General features: G+C 44.8%; 1 protein-coding gene across 1 annotated transcript; it reads right to left on the bottom strand.

Annotated features, from left to right (window-relative positions):
* Positions 1-26,154, bottom strand: LOC103609016 (pappalysin-2-like; the record flags this gene model as incomplete). Its single annotated transcript, XM_008593394.1, has 2 exons — positions 25,236-26,154; positions 1-1,072 (listed from the first exon to the last, which is right to left on the bottom strand). Coding segments are annotated over exons 1-2 (1,991 nt in total), but the record flags the coding sequence as incomplete, so codon positions are not given.
* Between the last annotated feature and the right edge of the window lie 882 nt (positions 26,155-27,036).

The following is a 27,036-nucleotide window of genomic DNA, read 5'->3' as shown; positions in this document are numbered from 1 at the left end:
CTCTTGGGCGAGTCGGGGTCAAAACAGGTCTTGCGCACATCAGCCACATCAGGGTCGCAGCAGTCCCCATCGTCAAAGTCATTCAGCATGTTGTTGCACTCCACATGACAGAGCCCGTCCCTGCGGTTCCAGGAGTAGCAGCGGCCCTGCAGGTGGCAGTCGCCCCCGTCATAGCCTGTGAGCGGGTGCTCACACTCGGGGTCACAGTGGTCATTGCCAATCTTGCTGGGCTCACAGTTCACAAGCACGACCCGGTAGCGCAGGGTGGAGTTGTGGACCTGGTGGACACTCAGCTGCCAGCTGATGTTGTAGCGGCTGAAGGCCTCGGTCAGCGCCTCGTGCTGCCGGTGGATCTGCTCCTCCCTCACAATGGGGTTCAGACCCTCATCATCACAGATGTTCACCACCTGGTAGCGGATCACCTTCTCTCCCCGAAGGGGCCAGTGCCCATTGTACTGGGAGATGAGTTCCACATTGTCACAAGCCGTTTGCCCACAAAGAGGGGGCTGCAAAGGTGACAGAATCTCAGGCTCTGCCTCAAAGCCCTGGAGAACCTCAAGCCGTGGGTACTTCTCATCTCTAAAGGGGGCCCACTGTTCTCTCAGGGACTCAAAACTGGCTGTCAGGATCAAGGGGGTCAACTCCTCCACCCCACCTGGATGCTGAGGACTGTGCTGGAGGTGGCTTTGTGAGAGGGCGGTTGACCAAAAGACCAGTGTGCCCAAGTGTCCACGGAAATAGTGCCCATCCTCAGAGCCATCCCCCCCCAGAAGCAAAGAGCGACAGGACGCCATGAAGGGGCTGTTCAGGGGACCAGACTGGTCTGTGCTACTGGCCACCCGTGTTCCATCCACATACAGGGCCATGCGCTGTCCGTCGTAAGTGGCTGCCACGTGTGTCCATGTGCCTGGTTGGTAGCGACTGTGGCCAGTGACAGTGGTGGCTTTCTTCACGCGGTCAGTGCGGAGAGAGAAAAAGAAGCGAGCGTCTCGCCTTCCCTTGTCCTTTCCTGAGCGGATCCCCAGGGCCCAGCCCTTGTCACTGACAGTGTGGGAGCAGTTATCAAACACACCTGGGAAAAAAGGAGGAGTCGAGGGGAGAAATACCAGATACAAAGGGGATGGAGAAAGGGAGAAGAAAACCTGTGTAAATAGCAGGAACGTAGGGTTTTAATTGGAAAAAAAAAAAAGTGATATAGATTCCCCACCTCAGATGCCTCTTCATACCCCCATATCAGGCTGTTCTGGCAGCTTCTATTCTCAAAAGGAACCTCATTTGAGATTCCACCAATTTAATTCATTCTGGTATTTTTAAATAACCAAAATGGAAGCTGAAAAGCAGAGATCCAATGCACAAGACACATCCTCTAGCACTCCATCACGAACATTCTTCACGCTAACCCACTCTGAGTCCGTGCCTTCCCTCCCTGGTCCTGGATCCTTTACATTTCCTCAGAAGCCATGAGGACAGTCATAGTTTTAGCAAATAACCGTAATCTCCTCTCTCAAAGGTCATTTTTCTCCAATGAACATGAAGGTGATGATTTTCGTAGGAAAACAAGGAGTCAGTGAATCAGGGAGAGTCTCTCGCAGAAGACAAACATCCTTGACATGGCTCCCTGCCCACTATTCCCTCTCCTACCTCTCCAGGGACGAGGACACCCAGCCACAGAATACAGTTGTTCCCCAAAGCAAGGCAAAAGGCACTGCCCCATGCTACCAGCCTGGGCAACTAGTCAACCAGTTATGAGAAGGACTGTTCTATACCCAATAGTGCCCACCCCAGCACAGAAGCGGAACTTTCCCAAGTAAATGAAGGTCCCCGCCGTGCACTCCCTCCCCACCTACTCAGAGCAGGCACAGGACTGTTAAATCCAATTGAGTAAACAAAGGAGGGAACACCTGTGGATAAATAGCTCATTAATAAGTTGGTGGCAGGAAGGGGTTGTAGGGTCAGATGTGACATGAGCACAGATGAAAGAAAACCCTAGGCAGTTTGGAGCCCTTGAATGTTCCCAGTAGCCATCTTCAGTTGACGCATCCCCTCCTACCTGCCTCTTCTCGTATGTAAAGTCTCGGGAGCAGCTTTTACTTACAAATTACATGGAGACAGTATATTTACACAAGAAATGCTTAAACAATATTGCTTGAACTGATAAATGCATGATGAAGCCATCTGCTAGTCTTTGGTTCAGATGCCTGGGGTTGACATCAAGAGTCGTTCTCCCCAAGCCTGTTAAACAGAATTTTATTTATTCCTTCACCTCCTGTATGATCCAACCCAATAGCACTTCTCTATGGACCATATAGATTTATAAACCATGAGGCCTCCCGTTCTGATGGCAGGCAAGTGTTTTAAAGGTGGCTGTTTTCATCAATGATAGAATATGTTCTCTTCTGTCTCTAGTATAAATTAATATCTTGTGATTTAAAAAGCAGAAGTTCTTTTTAACAGAAAGAGCTCATTCCCAGCCCAGTAATTCTACTAATTATACTTTGAAGTACTGGTGATGACTCGTTACAAAACGTCCCAGTTTTGTGTTTTCTTTTTTTTTTTGTTTTTACACCCAGGTCGATCTGCTAAAGGAGCATAAGAAATATTACTTTACAAATTCTTGTATTGGATGGATTTTCAAAAAAGCAGACAAATCTAGTATGCCCTGATTGATATTTTCTCCTTGTTTCACTTATTTTAATAAGTACTATTTTTCCTTAATTACATCGGTTTGCTGACCTATGAACAAATGTACTGCAATATTTACTATCAGAACTGTGGAGTTTCTAATCTGTCAGCTATCTACTGGTTTTTAAAAGAAAGAATTGAGGAGTCTATTTTATATTTGTTGACTACATACGGTATGTCTATAAGTTGGAGTATAAATTATGAGGCTTGACATATAAATTATCAGATAATTGACTTGATTAACTGCCAGGCATCTAATTGCAATCCTGAACACTTTAATTTACTGTCCTTAGAACTTCTACTATCAATAAAATAATTGTTTCTACTTACTTGTCTCATAGGAAGCTATAAAGTTATTGATGGTGCCTAGAATGATATTTCTAACTTCCTGAGACATAACTTAGAAGATGGAATTTTCTTATCATACTAGTCTAGTCCTGATTAATTTCTAGTAATTATATCAAAAAGGATTTATTGCCCAAGAGTACTAAAGTAATATATTTTAGTTGGGAGATAGAGCAAATAAATGGAAGTCCTCATATTATTTTTTGAATAATTACCAAAACAATGATTCTCTGCTCTCTAATTTATTAAGATGTTCAAGCAGCATGTGAGAAACTTCATTTAGTGCTTAGATAACTGCATTTTATGTGCTGTATTACCATTGTACATACTTCATCTATAAGATGAGAGAATAAATATGTGTTAAAGCATTTCCCTTCACTCCTTCCAGCTAAAAAAGCATATTTAACAAATAGAATCTTCTAACGCGACGTCATCACACCTACTTGTGGATTAGAATCACATGTGGAGCTTTCACAAATACAGATTTTTGTGAAACCATATTGAGAGCTGCTGATATCCCAAATTTACAAAAAGAAATCCAGTTTCTCCCTGGTGTTCCACAGATGAAAATGCAGAAGACAGAAGTTGACAGTCTTAGTATACTCCAACCAGCGAAGAAAAATTAGTAAGATTGTTGTCAATGGTAAGTTAAACCAGACACAAAGTGGAAGGCTCATCTGAAAATCTTTTAAATCATTTGTTTAAAAATCATATCAGATCAGGCATCTTAGGTTTGTCGGCTTCTATGCAACTGTAGTACATATTTGTTAATTCAGCAAACTAATGGAATGAGAAGTAGCTCAAAGAAACAAGGGCCTGTTATGAATAAGTGCACAGAATGAATTAGCTCACCCACGCACTTGTTCAGTAGATATATATGAGGCAATACTAGCGGCCAATCTCAGTACTTGGTGCGGGGGATTCTATAGTGATAAAATGGTTATTTGACATCAGTGGAGAGTTGTTAGTACAGTGCAGAAGATTAACCTGAAATAAATAACTACAACGAAATATGCTGACTGCTGAAAGTGTAAACAGGTATGGGAATAGTAAAAGGACCTCTTTATTAAAAAATAGACATAACAAATCAAAAATTCTCCCTAAAGTCACCAAATTTCAACTTTCCAGCTCGGACCTGTCTTGTTAATAATTGGATTCGTATAAGGCATTCGCCATTCATAGCACTGCCTTTTTTACAAGACTGTCTGAGAAGGCTAGGGAGACCCAAAGCCAATGAATTCCAAGAGATAAATTTAGACATTGCCAGATAAAGGTCCTGCCAGTTCACCCAAAAATATTCACTGTAAGATTCCTTAGAACCTACATTTATACAAAATATCCACTTCAGCTGAATCTTCTGAACTGGGATGCTCTTTTTGTGACCATCTTTCCCTAGCATGTAATGATATCTCCCATCTATATAGTACTTGGGCTTTCCAAATCAATCTTATATATACTATCATTTAAGCAGTAAAACCACATGAGCTCAACAGCATTATTGTCACTACCTTCACTTTATAGATGAGGCTCTGAGAGATCAGGTGTCAGGCTGGGTGTAGAGAGTACACTAGCACCAGGATGTCATGATTTTGAGCCCAGAAAGCTTTCTACCACATCTATGCTGGGGAAGACCATAGCATATGGTGGTTACGAGCATGAGTCAGCCAGAGATTTCAGTCCCCAGTCTACTACTTACATGCTATGTGACCCTGAAAAAATTACATCATTTTGCTGAGTCCCAGTTTCCTCATCCACAAGTTGTACCGGTGAAATAAAGTCTGCGCATCTTCAGCATTCTTCAAAAAGCAGCCGAGGTCACAGAATTAGCTCATAAGGTTTTTGTGAGAATTAAAGAAAAGAACACGTGAAGGATCTTAGCACAGAGCCTAATGCGTATAAAGTGACTAATAAACATTAGCTGGGATGATGACTTTTATGATGAAGTATCAAAGGGGAGAACAAATTAGATATAAAACCAGTGATATGCTCTTAAATGTTTAACAACCCTGAAGGGGGGGGGGGACAAAAAAAACAAGATTGGTAGCATTTACCAATTTCTTTGGTGTAAATTACTCCCACAATGGCCAATTTCAAGTTACCAATATGATGTCACTTATCATGGAGTTGGGAAGAGCTGTGTGCAATTGGCTCTGGCAAGCTAGGGCGAGCCGGTTCCAGCACTGTAAAGACTAAAAAAGAAAGCACACAAAGCTGCCAAGTGCCTCCTTTTCCCTCTGAATATTAAAGTAGACGTAGCTGCTTTGCAGATGATATGATTTTTTGTGATTTAAAAGGAGTAAATATTGCCTCCACTCTAGGTTTTGAGCGGATGTCTACCTGATGACCCAGTGACCACCAGCCCCTGTGAAATAAAATCTGTCTATCCCAGGTCTCTGCATCCTATCACTACAAGCTGGGATCACAGAGCAGACTGCACAGCTCTCCACGAACTCTCAGAAGGGACCCCAGAACTCCTTCCTTGACCCCATTAAGCAACAGCAAGATGGACTTTGTTTCAAAAGAAAAATTACAGATTTCCCATATTTAGGAAACTTCTCTTTCTTCTCTGTATAGCAGAGTAAAGGCTGACAAAACCAACACAGTCTAAGCCAACACAATATATGCAGTGAAACTCTAAGCTTATGCAACATTGAGATTTTATAATTTTAAATGTACGCGTGATAGAAGCAAACACGTTATAACTATTGTTTATTCATCAAAGCCACATTCTTGGAAATAACACAGGGACAAGATCATGAATATGATTTATGAAATCACTCAACACCAGACTGAACCATGATAGCCCATGAGTTAGAAAAATCAGATCAAATGATGTAACTCAGAAGATGGTGGTGGAGTGGAAGCCAAACATTTGGATCACATCGTCGTAAGAATCATTTTTCCAGCTCTTTCTTGCAACTGGCTTCTGTTATATATCAATGCTTACTAAATTTAAAATTGTTCAAACACCTCACCTGGTATTTAATCTGAGTTCTGAGAGAAAGAAAAGTAAATTGAGGGAGTATATTTTCTTTATTGTATTCCTGCTCTCAGCTCCAAGAATCTTATTTAGAGACCATGTGTATCTTAATAGAGCAACAAACTCATGTGTTAAGTTCAACAAAAATCATTTGCATCCAGTTCTGTACTATTATTAATTATCAGCATTTGCAATTAATAGAGTAAATTACCTTCAAGGATGTAGGCCTCCTTTCAAACTGGAAGACAGTCTCCCAGAGTGATTATAAAAAAAATTCTAATAAAGCAGTGAACACCATAGCTACAGGTACAAACAACTATTTAAGGGGCTCCTGCAGAGGAATAATCCTTCTTTCCATTTCTTGGTTTCTTTCTTTGCATTCAGGAGATCTGCTGCTTATGTCAAGAAGAAATAAGAAGATTTTAACTACCTATCATTAAATGTATGAGCTCAGTTTTAGTATCTCCCCTTACAGACCAAAAATCTGAAGCTAGGGAAGTTGAGCAAGTCATCTACAGTCTCACATCCAGCAAATGCCAGAGACAGGGATCAAAACCAAGTCTATTCAACCAAAAAACCCATGCTGTTTCCACCACACTAAAATATTTCAAATACTAAAAAAAATATTAATCCTTAGTTGTTGTTTTGGGGCAAGAAGAGTGACTGGTGAGTGTGGGCTGGTGAGTGTGGCACTCGAAAATTTGCAGACCACTATATGAAGACAACTGGGATCTGACACACAAAAAAGTACAGACTCACAGCTACACCTGGAAATAATTTGGAAGAGAAGAAAATGGCTGGCACAGCCATTTTACTTCTCCCTGTTGGGCAGCACCTAAATTGACAGGCTGTCATGCTGAACATTTGGTAAAATTTCTGGGGAGCCCCGCGGGGTTCTCTGTGACACACAACTCTCAGTAGTCAATTCTAGAGGACTATGAGGCAAAGAGGGGGGGCTTCTTATCCTAAAGCCAGGACTAAAACCAAAGGTTGGAGAAGGTGGAGGGAAGTTACATGAAGAGCAAACACTGAGAACTCGCTTCTAAGCCAGTGGCTTCCATCTTCATGTCTTTTTCCTTGGTTTCCCCACTAGGTGTGTAACTGGCAGAGTAGGAATCTGTATTTGAAGAGAACATGATAACAAAAAAGAGAAATGAGATGATCCCTCTAGGAGCTGCTCCCACCTCTCAACTGCTCCTGTCAAACTGCTGTGACCACTCAGCCCCTTCTCTACCAGAAATGTCCCCTCTCCCCTTTTGGAATTTTTTGTCAGTGGGTTTTGATGGAATAGAGTGTCTGGACCATAAGACCAGCTAGAGAGAGTGATGCTTCAACTGTGCTCCTAGCACCATAATGCAAAGGAAAAGTATCCAGCTCCAGGAGTTATAAAAACCAGTTAAGAAGGGAGGCAAAAAAATCTTCTGAGAACCATCAGGAATCCACCTGTCTTTGGCATTCTTATTTTATGGTAATAACAAAAGAGTAATAGTATCATCTCATACCCTTTTCTTCCTCAAAGCAGAGGAGTATCAGGAAAATTATGCCCACTTATCTCAGAGTGTTCAAATAAATAGAAAGGCCAAAAATGTCCTTTTCTGAGAGGCTATATAGGCTCACTGTTAAGGAAGACTCACTGGGACTTCATTTCCTTATATCTCCTCAATTAAAATCCTCCTGTCTAGTTAACATATCATTTTCCTAACGCCAGCATTCCAAGTAGAGCCCAGCTCCAGAAATGATATCATATCTCTCCCTTTGTCTGAAATATCTCCCATCTATGGTTACACCCTTCAAAAATTACCTTAAGCTTCATATTGTCCAGGAAGTCCTCCTTGACTGCTCTAGTCAAAATGCCCAGCTCCAGAAATGATATCATATCTCTCCCTTTGTCTGAAATATCTCCCATCTATGGTTACGCCCTTCAAAAATTACCTTAAGCTTCATATTGTCCAGGAAGTCCTCCTTGACTGCTCTAGTCAAAATGATTTTCTGTTGCAGCTTGCTAAGCCTTGTTGTACTGCTAATATACTTTTTGTTTTACTCATCCAAGTAACTTGAGAGTTCCTTGATGACAAGAGACTATCTTAGACATTTGTGAATTTCCCACAGGGCCAAGAATGGATGAGTTTAGTTCCTGCATTGCCCACTCTGCTCCTGAAGTCAAACTGAGTCACAAAAGTCTTGACCCAGAGAAAGAGCATTTTCCACCAGTCTTGGGGAACCCCATTAACCCTGCAATCGCATCTGACCTAGACGAATGTTCCAAGGGAAGCCAAGCATTCTCCTCTCTGCAGGTGGTTGACTTTGCCATGACGTTAGATCTTCTTTTTCCCAGCCATCATATAATAAGCTGCTTCCTTTTAGATCCCACACAGTTGGATTACAGCATATGTGATAAAATTTATTAAGAGCTTTTCTTGGGCAAAGCCCCACCCTGGAGGGAACATCTATCCATGGCAGAGTCTCATAGAAGAGATTGTTTAACAACAAGCCAAGGTGGCAGAAGATGAAGATAAGGTTCAGGCAGAAATGCTGCTCTTGGCACAGACACAGCCATGGAACCCCACTTCCAGGAAATACCCATGGCAGTGTTCTGCTCTGCCCCTCTGGGAGGTCAGGAGGGAGAGTCGTGCTTCTCCAAGAAGCTTCATCAGCTTCCAGGAAGGTGAGGCTCTATTCAGCAAAACAGAAGAGTCACGCACAGTGTCATCAACTCTGGTAACTAAAAAAACATGCTGTGTGGTGCAAGTTTGTTTTTAGGAGGAAAATGAGCAAAAGACAGGGCCAGGTTAGGTCATGACCATAAATCAACCTGATACAAGACAAGGTCCTTTCTCAGGATATTATGCCTGTGGCCGCCCCACACGCGGATGTGCTGCCTTCTGCAGAAGTACTTATGCAACACCCCGACCCCCCAGAAAGAGCACAAGGGGAATAAAAAGGACTGAGGAGGAGAAGGAAAAAGCCCATCCATCAAAGACCAGGCAACCCTGGCAGAGAGCAGGACTGTGTGAGTGGGAAGAGCGGGAGAAAGTGGAAAAAGCCCAGGGAGGTGTTTTTCAGCTGTTCTAGATAACTTCCCTTCAAGACAGGATTAGGCTCAGCTTTTCATCTGTGAGTCCAGGATTTTATAAATTAGAACACAGAACGGGGGAAGCCTTCTGGGGACTGTTTTACTAGCTAGCATCTTTTCGGCAAATTTTTCAACCTCTCCTTACAGTCCATTTTTCATTTTAGTCATGCTCTATCATGTGCAAAGATAATAGAAACCAGGATGGGGGATTTCTCTGGCTTTCCACAGGCCACCCATGTGGGGTGGGAGTTGATGCAGCAGATTTGCAGGGAGAGGAGAGGGCTTGCTTTGTGATCGCCTGAGAGAGCAGGGAAACACAGGGTGGTGAGATGGAGTCTAGGAATCTAGAGGAGTTCACCAGCTCAGAGGAAGTAGCTTGCACATGGCACCCATAGAAAAGTAGTGTGGTTCCTGGCACAGTGTCAGTAAATGTTGACACCAAGCTACTCTTAGAGTTATCATTGTTACTGATTGGGAATGGGGGCAGTGCAGGTGTGCAGGGAGCTAAATCAAAAGCAACCCCACCTTCTACACTACCTAAAATCAGCAGCACCTGCCTGGAAGTCAGCCTAAAATGGCACATAAACCTCCTGAAAGACCAACTCTAGACCAAAGCTTCCCAGATTTTACTGTGGGTATGAACAACCCAGGGATCTGAATAAACGCAGATTCTGATTCAGTAGGTCTCAAGTGGCAACTGAAATTCTGCATTTCAACAGGCATCCAGGTGACACCACTGCTTCTGAACCTGAGACCACACTTTGAGTAGCAGGACTCCAAATTAGAGCAGATCAAGATCTGTGTCTTGGAGGATAAGCCTTTGTCAGCAGTGAGTAAGGGACAGAGACTCATCTAGTGGCTTAAATGCAATTAACGTTCTTGGGTACGTCTTTCACTTTCATCTCACTTGTGACACACACATACATACACACACACTCTTACACGTAGCTGCAAATGCACGCCATAGATATGTTTGCCAAGTGACAATTTGGGACACTTCTCTCTGATCACATATCACCTGCCCAGTAATATTAGATAATAGCAATAGAAAAAAAGAAGCATAGGGTGTGTAAAGACACGAATGGGGAGACTCAAAAAGAAGAAATAATAGTTTTAAGTGTTTAACCCCAAAGAAATGCAAATGAAGACAAGATAAAAATTCTTCTCTCTAATTTGGCAAAGAAGAAAAATAATGGTCTCTAGATTTGGTGGCACTGTGGAGAAAAAGGCATACTCCTGTACTGCTAGGAAGAAAGAAAGTTAGTGATGCATTCTGGAGAAACATTTGGCAACCATTTGCCGAAACCATTCGCACCCTCCAACCCTATAATTTCCCTTCTAGGAATCATGGTTAAGGAAACAATCTGAGAGGTATGTTTACAACAGTATAATTTATAATAGAAAAAGAGTACAGTCTATCTGAACAATAGAATAGTACCCTACCATTAAAAAAATCACACTTTAGGAGAATATTTAGAGACACAGGAAAATGTTTGCAGCTTATTTATTAGGAAACAAGGTAAGTTCTGAAACAATGTATATACTCTGATCCAAATTGTATAAAGTAATAAATACGTATTTATTTCATAAGCATGGATTCATAGGAAAATGATTTTTTAAAAAATTTCTGTAATAAATAACCCCTCTGAGTCTGCCCATTTGTAAAATGGAACTAATGGTAGTACCTCCACTTGAAGATGAAATACATTAATAGAGGAAAAGCCTAACTATAGTAAATAATCAAAAATGTAAGCTGTTATTAATTATGGGTATTTTGTCTTGTTTGCTGCTGTATCTCAAGGGCCTAAAACAAAGCCAAGCACATATTAGACACTCATTAAATATTTGTTGAATAAACAAACAAATTAATGAATTATACACCATGTAGGACATTGGATTAAAACCAGATATGTTCATTGGAATAGCTCATAAAGGACACTGAATGAGAGTTAACTAGATTTTACACTCTGGACGACAAATCAGGAGCCACTGAAGGATTTTAAGTGGAGAGAGATAGGATGTGGCAGATGGTGACCTAATCAGATTTGTTTGTTAGAAAATTATAATGATAATGTTAGAAAATTAGAATAATAAGGATAACATAAAGACAAAAATAAGTCAGGTAAACAGTAAATTGACCATTTCCATTTCTATATGGTCTTGAGGTTAATTAAAGGAATTTTTCACTGCTTGGAAAGTATAGAAAGCAAGGGGCTTGGGTCATGTGAAGCCCACAGCTGTGAAGAACCAGGTCTAGCACTGCCATTGACCTGAAATAAATCTGGGGCAGCAGAGTCTCCTTTCTAAAAAAGTTTCCTCAGCCATCCCAGCAAGAAACAACATGGCTGTGGGCACTCATTCCCTATTGCATGGGTAGTTAAGTTATTAATTTTCTTCCTGAAAATGTAAACCACAGAGACCAGAAAGAGCTACCAGGCAGTCAACTTGGAGTTCTACGGTGGAGTATACTATAAAGCAAATATATTTCACAGGGCCTAGTTTCTTGTAGTTTCAGATTTAGCCTAACTTCTTAAAAGTACATATAATGTTGACTTTGCAAAAGACAGGAAGTTTTCCCCAGGCTATAGTCTCTGATGTAAGATAAAGAACTATAAATAAGGAACTGTAACACAGCAAGGTTGCTGGCTCAAGGACAGACAAGTTACTGATTGATATGTAAAGATACTGGGAAATTGCTGTAGGGAAAAACAGCATTTGCTAAGATCAAGCTTTTGTTGGTGGATCGACTTAACCTCTTGCAAATTGCATTATGGAATGTCACTTTGTTTTACTGAATGTTACCAACCTCTATTGTTAAACCTGTTAAACTATACTTAGCAAAAACCCCACCTATGTTCTTTTCCTGTAACTTCCTGGTCTGGAGAATAAATGCAGGGCAAGAACCCCAATTCATGATTAATTTCCCAAATGGAAGGAATGCCTCTCTCTTGAGGGTTCTGGGAGATTAACCCCTTCAGAGCTTCTCACTGCTCAGAAGAGATGGGCTTTTAGTAATCCTTTGTGGCTCCATCACCCAGGGGAAGAGGGGTGACAAAACCATGGGAGGCAAAGCAACATTCTAATGTGCCTTCCAGAGTAACCAGTGCTTTCTGGAGCCCCAATAAGACCTCCCAGGAAAATCTTCCCCCACTTCCTATTTCCCCAGACTCTCCAAGGCCTTGATTTAGACCCATAAAAGACCATAGGGAGCCAGCACAGCAGTCAACTGAGAACCAAAAGGGTGGTTAATACCTTCTAGTTAAAAAACCTCTGTGGAGGTAGAGCCACTAGATTAACCTAAACATAATAGCTCTACAACCCTGAGCAACATTGAGTGATTTTCAATACCTCATTTTCTTTATTCATAAAATGGACATGATAATAGTATCTAATTTGTAGAGTTTGGGAGAAGATTAAATTAATTCACACGTGTGATATTATTAAAAAAGTGCTCAGCACATAAGTGTTCGATAGTATTATTCATTGATAATAGCATTATTATCACTTTAATACATATAGGCCCATCTCTTCAACTGTATTATAAGCTCCTTGAGAGCTGGCAATCCTGCCTTATATTTCCTCACACTCTCATTGTATCAGAGCCAACATCTTGCCCATGGTAGGGATAAGTAATTCATTAATGGACTGAAGTCACAGGAGGTAGTTAGCAGAGTTGCCAAGGACATCCTCCCACTTAACAATGTGTCATGTGACACTCTAAAGATTCCATTTTCTCTAATAAAGAAAATCCTCTTAATCCACCCCCATCCCTTCCACACACTCCCTCCCTGCAGCGGGAGCAGTTACTGCCCTGCCCTGGCACAGCTCTGTGCACAGAAGCACACTGGCTTTTCTTTTTTCTTTTCTTTTTGGCATTTAAAAAATTTTTTTTTAATTTTTATTTATTATTAGCATAGTCATTGGCTTTAAGCAGCAGGGTCCACAAACTCTAATCCACCCCTGGGCTTAAACCAAAGTTGTCTCTTGGGTTAGCCCTGCCTGGAAGCCTTCCCCTCCTATTGTTGCCATTAAGGAATGGCAGATGCATTTGGTAGTGCAAGTTGTGAGGAGGGGTTGCATTGTGGGCTGAATTTGGTGATTCGTTGGATCATAACGGAGCCCGGACTTTTCAGCATTTAGGGAGTCAGAGTTCCCTGCTCTGCCACCTAGTGGCTGGAAGACTCAGGTGCAGTGACACACTGAGCCTAGGAGTCCTCCCCAGGAAACTGCAGGGGAGAAGCCTGACCTGCCCATGGCTGAGGCTGATGTAAAGAGCCAATGAGCTATCTGTTGACATGCGGAGATGGCTGGCTGGGGCTGATTGCAAAACACACAAAACATTGAGTTGGGACTAAACAGCCAGAGATAAGCTCCCTACCTCAGCCCCTGGCAAGTCGTCCATGGAAGAAGGTAGACAGCTTGTGTGCCTCACTTGACTGAGAAATACAATGGGGAAGCATAAAACACTCCCGAGCGGGCATTAGGAGGAGCACAGGTGGTGGGGAGTGAAAGCATCCATCTGCCCTGACACCTGGAGCATCACAGTTCTACACCCTCTGCAGCCCGAGGCCTCTGGGCATGGCCCTGGGACAGATGAGCAGAGGAAAGGACGTGGTTTCAGCCAGGACATGCAGGAGAGAGGTGAGAGGTGAATGAGAAGCTCCCGCAGCAACAAGGCCTGTCTCTGTCATTATGTCTGTCGGTGGCCCCACCTCTCAGCTGGGCTCAGACCCCAGAGCCCTCTGACACCTTCCCTTCTATTTTCCCCACATCTAATCAGTCATTAAGTCCTAAAATTCCCATCTTCAGTATTCGTATAACTTCGTATAATGTATGCTATACGAAGTTATTACGCCCCTCTCTGTGCCTTACCATCTTATCTGTGAAGGAGAGTCTGGACTGGCTCATCACCAGCCTGTCTATGCCTGAAATCTTTGTCTCTAGCTTCATCATGAAGTGCTTAAAGTCCTCATCCTTCTAACCAATTCTCACTGTCCCTCATCCTGTGACTGTGGCCATACAAGGTTGGAAGGATTGGGCTGAACCTATCAGTTGATGGGCAGGTTTTGTTTCTACTGCACTCCTCTTTTTAATTTATCTTGTAATCATGTACCTATATCTCCTAAAAAGCAGAATAAGTAAAACATTATAGTTGGTTGAGGATACTAGTTAGTTGGATTCTAGTTAATCAAGGTTTTACTACAAATAATTTCATGCTAAATTGTATCACATAGATAAGCAGCAGGAGTACGAGTTAATATTTGCAAAGTGACCACAGCAGTGCCTGGCACAGAAATATTTGTCAAAGACAGATTTCTGCAACAATTTCTTGGTGCGTTGAGCTTGTACTTGCACACCTTCCACGTCTGTGGCTGCACCTTGCATCACTTTCCTGTGTTTATGCTGTCTGCCTCTTCTTTAATACAAGGCCTTGAGTTTTGGATCCCTCTGACCTTAAAATAAAATCTCTCGGGCCAGCCCGGTGGTGCACTGGAGAGTGCGCCGCTTGGGAGTGCGGCGGCGCTCCCGCCGAGGGTTCGGATCCCATGTGGAGACTGGTTCCCGCTCACTGGCTGAGCGCAGTGCCGGCGCAACACCGAGGGTTGCGATCCCGTTGCCGGTCAGTAAAAAAGACAAAAAGGAAAAAAAATAAAAATAAAAATCTCTCTGAACCTGTAACTACTTGTGACATCTCCTCTGTCCCTTTCCTTCACAGCTGAGTCTCTGAATAGAGTAAAACAGACCCCGTTCTCTGTCCTCACTCCCTTGCCTCTCACTCATATCTCTACATACTGTAGACTGGGGACTCTCCTCTCCCAATAAGTCATTAGTGATTTCCTAACTGCTGCATCCAATGAACCCACTTCAGACCTGGTGGCTTATTTGGTGCTTCTGTGCCATCTGGCACTTTGATAACTCTAGCCTTTTCTCTTTCCTCCAATTCTGCTACCTCCCAGTTCTCCTTCTGCCTCTCTGGTTACCAGCTTTCCTTCCCCAGCCTTGAGAAATCCCTGAGCTTGTCCAGGCAGGACTGGTCACTCCCAGTGGGTGGCTGTAATAATCTACTTACAGGTGGGCTTCGACTAGACTGTGAGCACCTTCCAGGCACCACCCTTTCCTTAGTTGTTCTTGATCCCTAGCATGTGGTGACATTCCTGAAACTTCACCTAACAGAAGCTCGATAAATGTTGTATGAATGAATGAACAAATAGAATCAAACTACTTCTTTCATAATCTGTCCAGGATGTAATGATTTGTATGAAAGTTAGCAAATGCTATCACCACTCAAATAATGACTCACTGATTGATTAACTTGTAAGTTCTGTGACATCCCCTTTGATCAGGTAGCTGGACTTCTAAACCAGAAATGAGCCTCAATTACTGGTCTTGATATCCTAACTGCTTGCCATGGCAATGCTCCAACTTCAAAATTTCTGAGACTCTGGCTTCCAGTCACCATAATGTGTATTTGAGCAGAACCACTTTTCTTCACCACTCACTCTGACTCATAAAGGGGACTGGGATGCTTTTGTGTTCCCACCAAGCTTCATTCACTGGATATTTTCTTTTTAAAAAATTCCAAAGAGGAGGATTGTTTTAAGGCAGGTAGTAAACATGAGAAGGAAAGGATGCTTCTATTTTTAGATTCAAACTTAGCACAGAAATATGCTTTCTGGAAGGAGCTAGGGTTGAAGGATGTATAGTGTGAGCAGAAAAAGATTTGATGAGCCCCCAGAGAAACCAAATTCCATGTACTCGAGTGCAGAAGCATGGGATTTATGCACTTGTTTGTGACATCAGGAGCTGCAGCTAATGGGTGTCCAGGGTATACAGGCTCAGGCTCCAAACTAAGGTGTTGCCTCAGTCTTAATAAATACCAAATAAGGTGTTTATTTGGCCTCTTCAAGGCATGGACTGGAACAGGAAAGAGAAGAAGCCAGACCTCCTGGCACACACATCCTGAATGAATGCGACAGTCAGCCCCAGAGGAACAAGAGAGGAGGAAGCAGGAGAGGAGGAGGACAAAGTGCTGCTAGTGACAGGCAAAGGGTTGAGTGTATTGGGGCTGCTGAAGGTGGTTCCTTTTTCCGGCCCTGCCTCTCTCCCTCCTGAATATTTCCAATCTGTGTCCCACCGAGAGTCCCTGCGGGGTTCCATCTCACAACTGAGGACTGGGAGAGAATGCATGCCCACAGAGGACCGGGAGTGGGCAGCTTATGCTGCCACCTGGGTCGGCCAAAGCCTCGCCCGCTGCATTGTCTCCCTGGGATCCAAACGACCAAGAAGAGAGTCTTTTACAGGAACTGAAGGTTGGGATAAGGAGAAGGGCAATAACAGGTGCCAGCTGGAGTGTGACGAGTGGCATGATCACATGGTCATGCTCAGAGGACCCCTCTGCACCACCACCTGGAAGTGATTCTGCTTCCCCCACCCGCACCCAAAAAACTGGACAACTCCAAAGTCCTAGATCTAGCCCTGTGAGTCAGACATCAAGCCCTGAACAGTCGGCCCAAGTGCCCAGTGGGGACCAAACCCAGAGCTGGACTCCAGGAGAAAGTTCATGGCATTATAGGGAGCTACGTGAGCTTTCTCTTCCTTGCCCTTTTCTCTTCTCCTTTAATTCTTTTTTTTTTTTTTGTCTTTTTTCGTGTCCGGCAACGGATTGCAACCCTCAGTGTCGCGCCCGTACCGGACCGGGACCGGCAACGGGATCGCAACCCTTGGTGTTGCGTCCGCCCCTTGCTCAGCCAGTGAGCGGGAACCGGTCTGTATGTGGGATCCGAACCCTCGGCAGGAGCACCGCCTCGCTCCCAAGCGGCACACTGTAGCAGTGCGCCACCGGGCCAGCCCCTTCTCCTTTAATTCTTGAAGGTGCTGCTGCATCAGAATCTGATGCACTGTGACTTCTGAGTGCCTGCGTGTCCCCTGTATGCCTGTCATTTAGGGCTCATCCAGGCAGAAATTAATAGAAAGTAATGCTTTGCCTTTAATTCTTGAAGGTGCTGCTGCATCAGAATCTGATGCACTGTGACTTCTGAGTGCCTGAGTGTCCCCTGTATGCCTGTCATTTAGGGCTCATCCAGGCAGAAATTAATAGAAAGTAATGCTTTGGGGGCCAAAGAGGAACTCCCTCCATGCAAAGCCCAGTTCAGGTAAGAAAGGGTCCATCTTAGGCTACCCTCAAAAAGCTAGAGGAGGGTGCTTGATGGAAGCACACACCTCAGCCAGTTAGAGCTTCCAGTGATTGCAGGGGCCTCAGCGTCAGAGGCCCGGGTGTCTCTCCTCCTTGTGCAAGACAATGGAACACTTCTCCAAGACCACTGAGGTTCTATCAGATGTTGGCAGTGGCCAAACCCTACTCACCAGTGATGCCACAGAAGCCCATTTCATTTTACAGGGTCAGAAATATAAAACCGGACCTTCATGCATTGATGGGGATTGCACAATGGTGCAGCCACTTTGGAAAACAGTTTGGCAGTGCCTCAAAATATTAAACATAGAGTTACCATACAATTCAGCAATTTGCTCCTAGGTATCTCCCCAAAAGAAATAGAAACATATGTCCACTTATGCATAATGTTTATAACAGCCAAAAAGTGGGAACAAATGAAATGTGCATCAACTGAAGACAACATAAACAACTGTGGTCTATTTGTTCTATTTATGGAATATTACTTAGCAACAAAAAAGGAATAAAGCACTGATATATAGATGAACCTCAGGTGAGAGAAGCCAGATGCAAATGACCATATGTTGTAAGATCCCATTTGCATGACATGCCTGGAATAGGCATATCTGTAGATACAGCAAGTAGATTTGTGGTTGCCGACGGCTGTGGTGGATTTGGGAAGGAGAGAAGGGAAGTGAGTAGTGCTAATGGATGTGGTATTTCTTTGGGGCACAATGAAAATGTCCTAAAATTAGATTGTGGCAACATTTGCATAATTATGTAAATATACTAAAAATATTAATTTTATACTTTAAACACATGAACTTTAAGGTAAGTTGTACCTTAGCGTGCTATTTTTTTTTTTTTGTCACCGGTAAGGGGATCGCAACCCTTGGTGTGGGGTCGCCCGCACCGCACTCAGCCAGTGAGTGCACCAGTCATCCCTATATAGGATCCGAACCTGTGGCGGGGGCGCCACTGCGCTCCCAGCGCTGCACTCTCCTGAGTGTGCCACAGGGTCCGCCCTTAGCATGCTATTTTTAAGAAAGGAAAGAAATTAACTTCACCTAGTGTGCTCATACCAAGAAACTAGCATGACCTGTTTCCTGCAAGAAATCTCTTGGATGTTTTATTTTTACTTGAACAAAAGTGTTTCCCTGCCACAGTCTCTTTGTTGATATTGCTTGGAATAGTGAAGAACTAGAGAGCAGAGCACAAGGACTGTGGAGGAAGCAGCTGGCAAACTACTGCCTAGGAGCACAATCTAGCCTGCCACATGTTTTTGTAAATAAAGTTTTATTAGAACATAGCCATGGCAAAACATTCACATATTGTCTATGGATGCTTGCAGGCTCTAACAGCAGAGTTAAGTTTTGCAACAGAGACTGTATGGCCTGCAAAGCCTAAACTATTTACTATCTGTCCCTTTACAGAGAAAGTCTACCAATCCCTGCCCTAGGCTCATGTGTCTAGAGTCATGCTAAGTCATAGTCTGCACGCTAGCAACAGCAGCAGCACCTGGAAGTCTGCTAGAAACACAGAAGCTCAGGCTGCACCAGACCTACTGAATTTGATCCTCATTTGTGTTAGTTGTGTTAGTACAAGAAACAGATGTCAAGACATGATTAAATACGAACATGCAAGGACTTTATTAGGCGAGACCACTATGAAAGAAAATGTGGAGGGAGCCTGAAAAGGCTGGGAGAGCTATTAGTTCGTGATGCAGGTCTGACCCTGAGGGAAGGACCCTGAGGGGAGAAAGGTTGGGTGGAAGCATTACAGACTGTTGCAGTCTAAGGAATGTTCTGCAAAGGCTTTGAGAGACCTCAAGACAACGTGTACTCTCTCTCAGGAGCTGGTCTGCCTTGATCCCTGCCACCCAGGGATGAGTGGCCTCAGCACACATGCAGTGAATTTCAGAGCACAGCACCTGGGGTCCTCAGTCAATGAAACTTTCTGTCATTGGAGGTCTGAGAGGCGTATTCTCATCACATCTACTGCAGATACATTCCCATGGCAGCCACATTTTAAGAAGAGTCGCAGTTGATCTCTATGCACATTTAAGTTTGAGAAGCAATGCTCTAGATCATGGGCTGGCAAACTTTCTACAAAGGGCCAGACAGTAGATATTTTAGGCTTTGCAGGTGATAAAGTTTCTTTTGCAGCTACTCAATTCTCTCATTTAACATGCACACAGCCCCAGAGAACACATAATCAAATGGGCGTGGCTGTGTTCCAGTAAAACTTTACTTACAAAAACAGGCTTCCTCTTTGGACCTCATGCAGCCATACGCCATAATATGCCAACCTCTGCTCTAGAGGGGTAAGGTTTAGACTTTCTTAAAGTAATTAAACCCTTCTTTCATATGAGACAGATAAGAGATGAGATACTCATATTGAAGGTGGGAGGGGAGTTCCCCTCAGAAGCTTCTAAGACATCTTTGTAGGCAGCAAAAGCAGAATTTAAAAGCCACTGCCCTGGTTCCCCACAAAGACTCTTCAGTTTCAGCACGTTCCTCTCACCCCTTACTTATCCAGCAGTCTAAATTTCTACCTTATCTATTCTGCAAATGTATCTTCACGTCTAACACTGTGCCAGACATTTTGGGACAAGAGAGGTGAATCAGACACTCATTTAGCTCCTGAGGAACTTTCAGTAGACATAAATGAGATATGTACATAACTGATAAGGTAGGAAGCGACATGCACCCCAGGAAACCACACATGAAGGGCTGTGGAACGGAGAAGTAGGAGAGGACCTTCACACTGGGAATCAGGGGGGCTCCCAGGACAAGGGGCACAGCAGCAGGCTGTGGAGAGAAGGGTCCTGGTGCAGTCTGTCCTACTTCTCAAGTCAGACAAATCACTCTGCTTCTCTTCTGGAGGGCCAGGGAGCCACATGACGAAGACTTGTCTGTAAAAAGATGCTAATTTACAACCATCAGGGCATGTGCCTGGTTCTCACAAGAAAACTCACGAATCTCTGCCTCTTCACAGTGGCTGAACCCACCCCCAGAGACTGATGACAGGCTCTCACGTGCGCGGTTCTTCCATGCCAAAGGTAGGATTGCTGTGACTTTGCTGCACATCTGAGCCCTAGGCGGTGGGGGCAGAGTTCTAATGTGGAAGCAACCAGGCAATTCCTCAGAGTCCTGGGGGACAAACATGCTGACTTTGACCACTGCTGCAATACAGGAGGAGGCAATGAGGAGGGCCAGGAAAGGCATGGAAGTGGCTCTACGCCTATCACTGAGTCCAGCTGGGTAGAGGGGGATAGACACATGGCCTGTCCTCTGCGTTCTCTTACATCCACGTGAATCTGGCTTCTGTGAAGCTCTATGCTCCACGTGAACAAAACTCTTCCCCCTGAGTACAAAGCTCTCTTATTGAGAACATCGCAGCATCCTGTGAAATCTCATTTCTTAGATGTCATTCACAACAAAAAAGCTATCAGTAGGCCTTAAACAATGGTTTTTAACTTAGTGTCAGCAGATCCTGGTCATCAGAAAATCCAGAAAGCTCTGAATGTTATGTAAACTATGTGAACGTGTATGTTTTTCTAGGGAGTGAACATAGCTTTCATCAGATTCTCCAAAGAGTTTATGGCCCCCCAAAAAAGCTTTAGCACCATTATCCAATTTATTTGAAATAGTATTCCACAGGCTAAAAAGAGTAGATGATATTTTTAAAAAATAAAACAACCGAATCCTTTCAGGCTTTTGATTCTACAGTGGTCTTAGTTATCTTAAGCATGTTGTGGAAAACAAAAAACAAACAAAAAACCTATTTACCGCTATTCCCGTTTTACAGATTAGCAAACTAAATTCTTAAGAAATTAATGTTAATAACCCATCTAAGAAAATGATAGGTTAGTGGGTTAGAACCAAGGATAAGCAGGTTAACACGCTGCTCCTAGTAATGATTGCCCCCTGCTGTTGATACCTGCCATGTCATAAATAATACTACAGGTCCAGTCCTGCATTGGGCACTTTAAACACATGACTTATTTAAACATCATTATAACTCCTCAAGGGATTATTTCATTTTTCGATTTGAGGAAACCAAGTCTCAGAAAAGCTCAATGGATTTCCAAAGACCACAGCCCTCACAAGTGTCAGAGGTGGAATCTGATCCCAGCTCTGCCTGCCTCCTAAGTTCCACACTGTCCATGCTCTAAAACTTGGATCCTCAGAGGAGGAAATCTTGCCTTAAAGTCAGGGGCAGTTTCTTAGACATCTTTGTATCCCCACAGTGCCTTGTCACTCAATAAATATTTGTTGGATGAAGAAACCTGGGCTCAGGCTCCAGTTCTGCCATGGACTTAGTGACTCAGTCTCCTACAACTTGGAGCTGCAGGTGGTTACTCAGCTGGGCAACTTCAGGGAACATTTGAAATCAATTACGGGTGAGGAGGAACCTATTAAAATTCTCTTTTGTGTATGTTGGGGTTGAAGGAGAGGAAAGGAAGTTGGGAAGGAGGGAAAGGAAGTTGGGAAAGAGGGAAAGGAACAGGATGGTTTCAGGGTTGGGTGCCAAAGCTTAAAGATTTTACACCAGGATGGGACAGAATTTGGCTTATGTCCACTACTAAGTTCCATTGGCCCATCCAAATGAGCTTCTGACCTTGGGCTACTCCTAAGTGGCCCCATAGCTCTGTATTACCAGGCCCCTCACTAGCTACTTTTATGGAGGACCCTACAGCTACTTTTATGGAGAAGCAGTTGCATACGGTGCTTTCCTAGGTCTCGGTGGCTCTGCTTCAGCTATGGGAACTAGGCAACTTCAGGTCTATCTTGCAAGGTCCCAGACACCATCACTGTCCCTCCACGGGCCAGAGAGACTCTCAGCACCTAAAGTCTGTGAGTACTGCATTGTCCTCAATCCTAAATAAAATCATTATGGCAATCCATTCTGGAGTCCAACTTCCTGCTTTGGAAGAATGTGGGAGTTTGGGGTTGGGGCAGAGGGGTAACTTTAGTTTGTTTTCTTTACTAATTGCTAGAACTGCAAGTTAATCAGAACCCCAATAATGCCATTTGAGCCCTTTCACATAAGCCCTGCAAAAAAGACTTGTATGAAGCTGACGCCAGGGATGCCTACCAACAACATTCTGGGAGAGGATGATTAAACACAACCCAGAGGCCAGGGCAGGACAGCCCTCCGAGAAGTCAGAGTCTTTCCCCACTACGTGGCTTCCTACTCTCCTCTGCATGAAGCAACACTGCCACCTAGTGCCTTATGTAGGAAGCATCCCCAAAGGCCCCATGGGGCAGGAGGAGACCTATGGGATTCCTCCACAATGGTTGGTTGTGGCTGAATAGCTTGAAGTCTGTGCTGAAGAGAAAATACCCCAAGTTTGGTAGACTGAAGACTGGGAAAGTGGGTTTAAGGGAAATAGGTAGAAGCTGAGGTTTGAGAGCTGTTGGAAAGAGTGCAGGAGCCAAGTCTTGCAGCACCTTGGATTAACCTCAGTGGAGTGGCAGAACTATAACACTTGATTGCATGTAGCTCCCAGGGACACGATTCTGTTGTTGTCATTCTGCATGGGTGAAGGCCAACCGTCCTAGCAACAGGTAGTGACCAGCTCAAGGATCAGTGCTAGGGTGAGGGAGGGAAGATGGGCTGACCTGTGGACTGGTGTGAGGAAACAAGTGCAAATTGGCACCTTTTATTCCTGAGGAGGACTAACTTTGGCAACCTCATGGTTCTCAGGGGATCCACAGGTCAAGTGTAAGCAGATGCCCACAATGAGTAGACAAGGATGCCTGAGCCCTTAGGAGCCCGGTTGCTGGAATCCTGCAGAATCAACACCTTCTTCCCAACCCCCATCTTTCCCAGACTTTTACCCTAAATCTCTACTGAATACTTTCTTAAGTGCACAAATGTAAAGAAAGGTACAGGGTGGGAGGCGAAGAAGAAAGGGACCCAGGTGTTCCCCATCCTCAACCTTCCTGGAGTAGAACTAAAGGGTAAATACCAGCACACCCCGGGCTTGAGGAGAAAGAAACCTCAGAAACTAGACTGTCTGCAAAAGATTTCCTGCCCAATTTTACATGCTTAAGGAGGTTAAGGGAGTTCAGATGGGCACTTTGGAGAAGGCTCTAAGTGTGCGCTGTGGCAGTGTAGGGGGTGGTAAGTGAGCAGGTGGGCGGGGGGGAGATGTACTGGGGTGGGGTGGGGGACGAACAACGAGGAATGCTGTCACTGGAATCAAATCATCATGACACTGCTCTCCTCTGTGCAGAGCATGGGACAGAAGGACACGAAAGGACAGGACAGGGATCAGGAACCCACTGTGTTGAATGTGTTTCCCCAGGTCTGGGCTTTAACAACCCAAAGCAATAGCCCCTCGGAGCCTCCCACATATATTCCTGTTGGATCCTTCTCTAGTTCTTCACAGCCAGGGAACTGATCCCAGGTCCCTCTGTTGCTACTGCAAGAGGAGGGGTAAGCCGAGTCGTGGGTCTCCGTCTAGACTGCAAGCACACAGTTTCCCTGGCAGATGGGTACTAGGAAGCGAGATTAGGCAGCTAGAAGATGTCATCTGGGAAAAACTGTAAAGCTGCCAACTCGGATCAGATAATCATCTCATTATTTCTTCCATTTGGCCCCAGAATAAGGATTTCCTTCTCCTCTTTCTCTGCCCTCACGTAACTTACAGCCCAGCCCCTTCTCTCACCCCCTCTCCCACCCAAAAATAAAATAAAGCAAAGCCACAAGACTTGAGAGTGCTCAGTGTCTGGGAATTCCAGCTTCCAAAGGAGAAATCACAGCCAAATAGGGGGAGACAGAGTGTCCAGAAGGGATGTTCCAGCAACACCCTATTGAAAGAGGCTCCCTACTTCCAGATTTCCTTTCCTAGTCTGAAACTTATTTGCAGGCAACCTGAGAAGTTTTTTATTTGGGGAGTTGTCAAGCAATTCAGGGGCTCTGGAGTTCTATTTCCAGCCTGCCTCTAGCGTGCCTCTCACTGACTCAGTTTCCCCATCAACAGAATGGGAATAGCATACATCAAATGCTTTGTGGATAATCCAAATTAAGAAGATTAAACAGGTCCACTATATGCCATGCTTTGTGTTAGGTTCTGTTGTGGGCGGTCCAAAAAGATAATGAGACACTAAATGATAAAATACCAAGTCTAATCCTTCCCAGTAAGGCAAAGGGAAACAGTTACTCCTAACCCCACTCTTTTCTTTGCCCTTCTGGGTGACTTTCCACGAAAGCCAAGATCTGGGTATAGTAGAAAATAAATATGGGTAATGTTCCCAGACAGGTGCCTCTGATTAAAACCATAGAGTTATACGAGGTTTCATTTTTAGGTCCCTCTTTCGATAGCCAGGGCTAGAAGCCAGGGTCCTGGCTTGTGAGTGCCCACCTTTACGAGCAGACCCTGCTGTTCTGCAACTGTATACACGATTGTTGGAACAAAGTGAAGGGGACCCCCAAGACCTGGATCAGGTGGTACCTTCTGCCAAATTCCAGGGCTGCTCACAGAAAAGGGAACCAGTCAGGACCACTTGGTGTGTGCCTGGCAGCCTTTCCCCTCACTGCATGGACCAGCCCAGGCATGACTCACTGCTCAGGTCCTCGGACTCTCAGTTATTTTCAACGTTTCCTGAATATCCCATACTGGACTCTGTGAAATGGAGTGTGGCACCCCTTCCTCTTTGACAAAGAACCAAAGAGGTCTTCCCCCTTAAAGAGAGGTGAGAGAGATAAGTGAAAGGTCTCCTAAGCGCAAGCAGGACGTATAGAACCCCATGAGATCAATACAAGGGACACATGCAGTTAAGGTTAGGGAGTCATTATCCTCTCCTTGACAGTCTGGAATCCTGCTCAGCTGATCCCCACCCCCCTCCTTGGCCAGCCTTTCCTGGCTTTCCTGCTCTGTCCCCTTCCCTTCCTTGCTCCCTATGTCAACTCCCATCAGAAATGGAGCCAGCCATACCCCCAGGACCTCAGAAAGCCCAGGAGTGGGTTATTACCTGCGATGATGGCTGGGTTATTCTGTCCTCCCTCCGGCTTAACCCAGGCTTCCACTGTGAACGCCTCCCGGGGAATCTCAGCCAGCACTTCTGGACGCAGCAGCAGCCGCTCCCGCCTCCCGGAGAAGTACAAAATAGGCAGTCCTTCTTGGGGGTTGAAGGTCCCCGCTTCCCAGTGGGGGTCCTCTCCACCATTTTGAGTACTGTCCTCCAGTGGCCTGTTTCTGACCCCGTGCTTAAGGGGATGCTTAGGCCAGGGATGGAAATGCAGAGGAGAGATATCAGGGTCTCCCCGTGCATCTTCTGCCTGCCTCTTCACCACTTGGCGATGATGCCAGGACTTGGCCCAGCCCTTCCTTTGGGTCTCTGGTTTGGGTTCCTCCGGGCGTGCGAAGACAGTGGTAGTGGTGGCAGCTGTAGCTAAGCTTTCCCAAGTCCCAGCCTCACCTAGAGACTCCTTGGATCCTCTGTTGCCAAGAAAAGTGTCATCCTCTCCCAGCAGCTCCGATTGCCCAATAGGACCATCCTCTACCCTTGGGGCAGCTGTCCGTTCAACCTCACTCCGAGTTCCTGCTGTATCTTCAATCGTGTCTTGGGGAACAAGGCTCACAGCCTTTCCGTCGGTGTCTGGTTTACTGTGTCCCACATGACGGGTCCCCCACACCCCCACGCGGTAGGGCCTCAGGTAATTCCCAGGCCTGCTGGGGTAGATCCCAAAGAGGTGATGCTGGGGAGCAGCTCTGGGTCTTTGAACCTTGGCCCCCAGCCAACAGCGTTCTCCTTCCAACAGCACCTGGTTCAGGTGTCCCTTCTGAGCCAAGGATTTCCTGCGTGTCCAGCCCAACTCAGCGTTGGCAGCACTGAATGCCCACCCGGCCAGCATCACCAGGCTTATGATCAGGACCTTTAAGCACATCATACCGCCCCCGGCTGTTTTTACAGAACCAGAAGTCAACTTCTGGGTACCACACCGGAATGATGAGGAGACACGAAAGAGACAGCTAGCAATGGATTTGCAGTCACCGAGAACACTGTTTTGTTCACGACCCGAACTTTTTCAAGTAGCCCCAAAAGAGTGCCTCTTCGGGCCCGCGGTGCCGGAGGCTGCCAGTGCGGCTGCTACACCTGGCCCGCTGGGTGCGATTCCCTCACACCTCGCCCTTGACCTCTCTGCTTGCTCTATTTCAGTCCTTGCAGAATGAAGTTAATTTCTCTTGGTTCCTTTGAATTTCCTCCCAGAGAGCTCAGGTTTCTTCCCCCCCACGCCCACCCCCTTTCTTCACTAGTGCCTTCCCTCACTGATACCAGAAGAAAGACCCATGGGCGTGAGCCAAATTCTCTCAAACACACACTGACAAGCACATACCCCTTGCTACCTAAAGTAATTCAAAATAATCTTAGTCTCTAATGTTTATTTTGTTCTCTTCTTTCCTTAGGAGTTGCCTTTTCTTTTTGTAGTCCTTAACCTAAAATACCTTCACCTTAAAACAAATCACTGGAAGAACTTTTATACAGAGGCACACAATTTGATGCTTATTATCTAACAAGGCAAAAAAGAGTAGGGGGGCACAAGAATCCGAGCTGGTACTTAACTGTCACTCTCCAGATGTCCTCAGCCAGGTCCCCATCCAGCTTCCAGTCGGCTCGTGCAGGGTAGAATGTTTCCCTCAGCGTGGTGCTTGGGGTTGTTGATGGTTGAAGGTTTTTTTATCCTCTTCCAACTTGTTGGTATGTTGCAAGTCTCCGTAAAGTTCTCCTTTGGGGTGCCAGTCTGCTGTTCTAATAGTCTTATGAGTCTGAG

The sequence above is a fragment of the Galeopterus variegatus genome, unplaced genomic scaffold (genome assembly GCF_000696425.1).
Source record: "Galeopterus variegatus unplaced genomic scaffold, G_variegatus-3.0.2 Scaffold9087, whole genome shotgun sequence".
In the NCBI taxonomy this organism is placed as follows: domain Eukaryota; kingdom Metazoa; phylum Chordata; class Mammalia; order Dermoptera; family Cynocephalidae; genus Galeopterus; species Galeopterus variegatus.
Note: the sequence above shows the minus strand (reverse complement) of the source record. Positions and strands in the feature narration are given on the sequence as shown.